Genomic DNA, 6,000 nt, shown 5'->3' with positions numbered 1-6,000 from the left:
ATATTTGTTTTGGCTCACAGCTAGTTGCTGAAGGGCAATAAACTACAAGCACCCAATTTAATGAAAAACTTGCTTTTAAATTACTCAGCATAACACACCAAATTATCTCTAATCAAATAGATTCCACCCTCCTCAATCACATTTCAATCTAGCACTGTGGCTGATTCATGTTTTATTCCCAAATGGCCGTTAAAAAATAAGTTATTTTCTGAACTTGTATTGTCGGCGCATGTGATCATAAAATACAGCATGGACGTGTAAAAGGTGTCCCCGGCTTTTTGTATTTCTGTTATTCTCTGCCTAGAGTGTAATATTGAAGCAGTACAAGACACTTCCAATTGCATTATTGTGATGTACTGCCTGTTTCTTTGTGTACAAACTAATCTAGGGTTCTGGCACAGTGATGTATTACTGAGTATAGCAGCGCTCTGAGTTACACAGCCGTCTTGGTGCTGCAGTTCCCTCGTGGCAGGGTTAATCTTGATTTGTAGAAAACCTATTCAGTACAATCCTGGGGAATCTGGGTGGTGCCTGCTTCTCCAAGGAGACGTATGAGTTTTCGTATTACAGCTGGTTATCAGCAATTCTTGTGAATTTATTAATCAATTTCTCGCAGTTATAAATGGGGACAGGTGTGGCAAAGCCATCTGCCCAACAGGTACAGGATCAGTTTCACTTTTAGATAAACTGCCTTTATATGCTTGCGTCTCCACCACTGAGAAACAGCAACCTGTTTTATTAAGTATCCTCAGTTTTGGAAAGGAAGGTGAGACTTAATTTTTGTACTTAAAATCTGTGTAAAATTTTTTAAAACTAGCTTGTTGGTTAATGCAAAACGTTTCCAGAGCAAGTATGTGGCAGGACCTGTCTTTCAAGTTTCCTATAGGAAAACCAGTCCTGTTCCTCTAACAGAAACTTCTCGTAGGTTTTAGTTTAACTTCTTGTTTTCTGTTTTACTTTACCGAAACTTCAGTCAATACACATGGATGGATCAATCTTGATACCAATATTCCCCTCTCTCTGAATGTTGATCACTCAACATGGATTGTGTAAACAAGTGAGCTGAAGTTAAATACTGATATTGGTAAGCAAGTTGTGATTTGTTTAGCTGCTGAGACGTTCAGGTTGAATAGGTGAAGTTCGTTTATGAAACCACAGTGGAATGTATCTCAAAAGGGAGCAGGATGGTTAGAAACTGAATCAGAGGTTGAAATAATCCTTGGTTTGGGTTACAAGTGCTGAGATTGAAATTTGATTTTATATGGAACACTTCAAAAAACATTTGTAAATCTTAAGTGATTAGAAGTGAATGATAGAAGGTAAATAGCATTTTAAAAATTAAAAAAAAGTTATGTCACTGGCAAGTCCAGCACTTGTTGCCCATTTCTAATGATCCTTGAGAAGGTTGTAGTGAGCTGAATTCTTCAACTGCTGGTGGTGGCCTGGTCTCATGCATCTGCTGCCTTTGTCCTTCTTGGTGAGATTGCACTGGTGATGTTGTGAGGGATTGCTCTGCCAATGTGGCAGGGAAGGGAGTATTGACTGGTAATGTTTTAGAGGAGATGAAGTGATTCCACTGGCAGCGTTGTTGGGGAAAGAGGGGTTGCGTGAGCAATGTTGCCTGGGGGTAGGAGAAATCAATTGGCAATGTTGCAGGGAAAGGAATTACACTGGCAATGTGGGGAAGGAGGGATTACACTGGCAATGTGGGGGATTACACTGGCAATGTGGGAAAGGAAGGATTACACTGGCAATATTGGAGGGAAAGAGGGATTACACTGGCACTGTTATGGAAAGAGAGGGATTACACTGGCAATGTTATGGGGAGAGAGGGATTACACTGGCAGTGTGGAGGATTATACTGGCAATGTGTGGAAGGAAGGATTATACTGGCAACATTGTAGGGAAGGGAGGGATTACACTGGGACTGTTATTGGAAGGGAGGGATTACACTGGCAATGTTTTGGGGAGGGGGATTATACTGGTAATGTGGGGGATTACACTGGCAATGTGTGGAAGGACTACACTGGCAATGTTGTGGGAAAGGAGGGATTACACTGGCAATGTTGTGTAAAGGGAACGACTGAACTGTCAATGTTGTAGGGCAGGGTCCAAGTGATGCAAGTCCCCCTGAAATGTTCCAAATAGGTGGGGAATATCATCAACCCTCGATATTCTATAAGGAAATCCTGTTGTTGTCAAAATGGTGTCATTCAGCAGCAAATTCCCAACTGAGCTTTCCAAATGATGCTAAATGACCCAGAAATGATTGTAAGTGCCTTTCACTCATGGTAGTGAAGGGCACTTCAGTTGCTTAAAGTTCGAATAAGAAGCATGATATATTGAATTTCCAGGCAAGTTCAAAAATATTAATATTGTGTTATTAACAGTGCATTTAAAATAACAATTAACTTTCTTAATCACTGAACAGCCATAATATTTAGCAGGCAGCATCTCTGGAAGGAAAAGCAGATTGAGAACCCCTTGTTGGAACTGGAAAAAGAGAGAAAACAAGTTAGTTTTAAATCGCACTAAGAGTCGGTAAGGGATGGATAGGTCAATGGGGATATCTTTGGTGGGTGATGACAGGGTTGCTGTAGTGATAAGCTGTAGATGAAGTCATCTGAATGTCAGGTTAATGAGAGCAGTGAAAAGGAGAGAAAGTGAACAAAGGCACATAAAAGCAATAGAATAAGGGTAGTTTGAGAGAGAATACGAACAAAGGAATATAAAAGCTGCAAACTGCAGAGCTGTGGGAAATGCCCAGCGGATCAAGCTGTGATTGAGGAGTCTGGGACTGATTTCTTTGGAGAAGGCGAGGCTGAGAGGACATCTAATAGAAGTATATAAAATGGTGATGGGTCTAGAGAGGGTGGACAGTGAAGAGTCTGTTCCCTAGGTTGAAGTCCCTAGACTAAAATTCTTTTATGCAGCATGTGGGTGGAATCTGGAATGCATTATCTGTGGATATGAGTGAGGTGAGTTCAACTGTGGCCTTCAAGAGGGAATTTGATATATACTGTATATGGTGAGGAAGGTTTTAGACTAGTCCCTAGACTAAAATTCTTTTATGCAGCATGTGGGTGGAATCTGGAATGCATTATCTGTGGATATGAGTGAGGTGAGTTCAACTGTGGCCTTCAAGAGGGAATTTGATATATACTGTATATGGTGAGGAAGAATTTGCAAATCTGTAGAGAAGGAGAGGGGATGGAGCTAGCAAGCTGCTCTAGTAGAGAGTCAGAACTGACTCAGTGGACCAAGATAAGTCCTATGTAGCTTTCCTATGTCAAGCTACAGTCACCTCTGCTGTAACAGCTGGCAAGTTAGACAGACGCAATCCACCTCCACTTTAGGAGGTGTAGGCTGGCTTTAAACTAGTTTGAACTGGCACTGTGATAATGCACTAGGGCAATCAACAACCTGTTTAGTGCTGGCTGGAAGCTGAAATCTCGGTAATGAGTTGGCCAGATTAATTTTGTGTGCACCCTGCACCATCGAACAGGTACATTTTTAATTGTCCATTGCAATCCTAACAACCGTTTTCTAGTGCTAGGCTAGATAACCTCCGGAGAGTTAACTTATGTATCTTGGTCTGCTGTAATAATTCAATCACTTAAAGAATTCAGAGCTGGTTTGATAATACTCATCGTAAACTTACTATGGTGCTTAATCATTAAAATTAAATGGACCCTCCAAGAATCCCTGACTTCATAAAGGGCAGCTGTAAGATGATTATTCATTCACAATAATTGCCAAGATGCTGAACTTTTACATTGCAGAATATTTTAATACAAATATCATTGCTCTAACACTGTTCTGTTAATTTTATTTTTGTCTCCATTGCAGTTGTGAGAGAAAGCAGCTTCCAGGGGGTGACAGAGTTTTTTGACTGGCTTCATTGCCATTAGACTGCTATAACCTTAAAGTTAAAACATTAAATGTCCTTCTCCAATTAGGTGGGTCAAAGTTCACATGAAGATATACAACACAATGCAAAGATATTGCTGAAACACTTAGTAAATACATTATTGTCATCTGATACTGCATGGAATTCTGCTATATATTTTAGATATTATCCTAAAAATCCAACTGTGGGAAGCTCCCTCTTGCTAACCAGTTCACTGATTCATTTGCAGGAAGGATTTAATTGTCTTCAGTAGCCATTTTACATATTAAATTCCAGAATATATATGTTTACAAAGTCAAATCTAAACCTAACATCCAGGGCTGAATGTATTAACTTGATTTCATAATATCTGGAGGGAATTGATGGGAATGTAGGGAAAATAAAATGGAATTAGTGTAGGATTGATGTAAATGTATGTTTGATGGTTGGACCAGTCTCAGTGGGCCAAAGGGCCTGCTTCTGTGCTGTTTGATTCTGTGACTCCCTAAAGGCAGTGATACTTAGCTTTATGGGTGCAATCTTTTCAAAAATGCTTTGAAGGATAAAAATCACTTCTGTTTCAAAGGATGAACTGGCAGGCAGGCTGTTATCACAAAACTGTCCATCTTTTGTGTATCTTTCCAAGATTGGCGGCTGTAAGCGTCAGTAAAATAAGTCTTTACTACACAAGAATACAGGAAATTGAAGAGGTTCTGTTGGGAAGGCCTCCAGTTTAGATAGCTATTTAGAAGCAACACTTTTGTTTTGTTGTGCTGTCAACGTGTTGCAATGTGTGTATTGGCACATAATATGATTTAGCCTTAGGCCAGATTGTTCAGGATGCCAACAGGGTATTCAGGTATGACACCATCTGGAATAAACCACTTTCAGCTGCTTCAGTTTTATGATCACCATACTTTAATAGTTCCCAAGCTAAATTTAAAATTCATATTGTTTGAATGGTCTGCTAACTGAGTTTTTAAGTTTCTACCGTCAGAGTCATCTGCCATTTACAAAAGCTTATCAAAGGTCCTTTCCAACCAGTTTACAGCCTTTCACACAGCTGGTCACACCATCCTTCTCTAACACATGTTAAGGGACATCAGCTGGTGGGACAGCACTCCCTTGGTTTCACTCTTAACACTCCAATCATAATTAGAGAATCATCTACAATGCATTTGCTTCCCGTATTGGACATCTTCTATTTCTCACAAATTGCATCCCTTCATTTCTGAATACACTAACAAATCTTACCACCACTTCTTATGTCCTCAACATTCTAGTTGCTTAACATCCAGCACTGGATAAGCAAAGGTCTTCTCATCTAAATGTTGAGAAGTAATATGCCATCATCTTGCTGCTTGTTACAAATTGTTACTTATCCATCAACTCTCTGCCTTTCTTTGGCAATAGATACTGAACCAAATTGTTCATATTTTTGCTCTCATGTTCCACTCAAGACAGTGTTTGATCACATCTGCACACATTCCTCATTTCCACCTTTATAACATGACCTGGCTCTGTCCCACTTCTGCTTATCTGCTGCCAAACCCTCAGTTACCTCTGTTTGACTGTCCCAATCCTGGCCCGCACTTATTCTATTGCCCTCAAGGCTGCATTCCCACCTGCTATATTCCATTAACTTGAAGATGATTAATGCTCTGCTGGTCACATTTTAACTTTCATTGTGCCATTCACAATTCTGACCTACGTTGATTCCGGATTAGGCAATGTCTTGATTTTAAAGTTCATATTGATCATATTCCTTCTAATTTCTGCCAATCCTACATCCCTCTGAGGACGCCTGCACTCATCCAGTTTGGGCTACTTTATCTACGGTTTTAATCATTCTCCCTTTGAGAGTTGTGCCTTCATTGCCAAGACCCTAAACTCTGGAATACCATTTCCATTTCTCTAATTTGCTTTTCTCCCATAAAATACCCCCTAAACACCTCCCTTCATATGGAGCTGTTCATTTTTGTTTTGTTATTAATCCTCCTATGAAGATCTTGAAGCATTTTATTACATTAATGCTACTATTGAGTGCAAGGATAACACCACCTTCTCCTTATGTCTGTGGAGCATGAAACATGTTTTCAGTTACTTACCTG

At 39.9% G+C, this 6,000-nt stretch overlaps 1 protein-coding gene across 5 annotated transcripts in view; it reads left to right on the top strand.

Moving 5' to 3' along the window:
* The first annotated feature begins 553 nt into the window (after positions 1–553).
* The window catches only part of sptssb (serine palmitoyltransferase, small subunit B), a 29,471-nt gene continuing 24,024 nt past the window's right edge, over positions 554–6,000 (top strand). The window contains exon 1 of one of the 5 annotated variants that reach the window (XM_052017248.1): positions 554–658. In XM_052017248.1, coding sequence (XP_051873208.1) covers positions 623–658 — 36 coding nt within the window. In that variant the 5' untranslated portion in view covers positions 554–622. Of the gene's footprint in view, positions 767–946; positions 1,085–3,486; positions 3,506–6,000 lie in introns of those variants that run through there. The other 4 variants (XM_052017253.1, XM_052017254.1, XM_052017249.1 and 1 more) reach the window with 4 other exon arrangements.

The sequence above is a fragment of the Pristis pectinata genome, chromosome 6, assembly GCF_009764475.1.
Source record: "Pristis pectinata isolate sPriPec2 chromosome 6, sPriPec2.1.pri, whole genome shotgun sequence".
NCBI lineage: Eukaryota > Metazoa > Chordata > Chondrichthyes > Rhinopristiformes > Pristidae > Pristis > Pristis pectinata.
The sequence above is the reverse complement of the archived record's forward strand: the minus strand, read 5'-3'. Positions and strand labels throughout refer to the sequence as shown.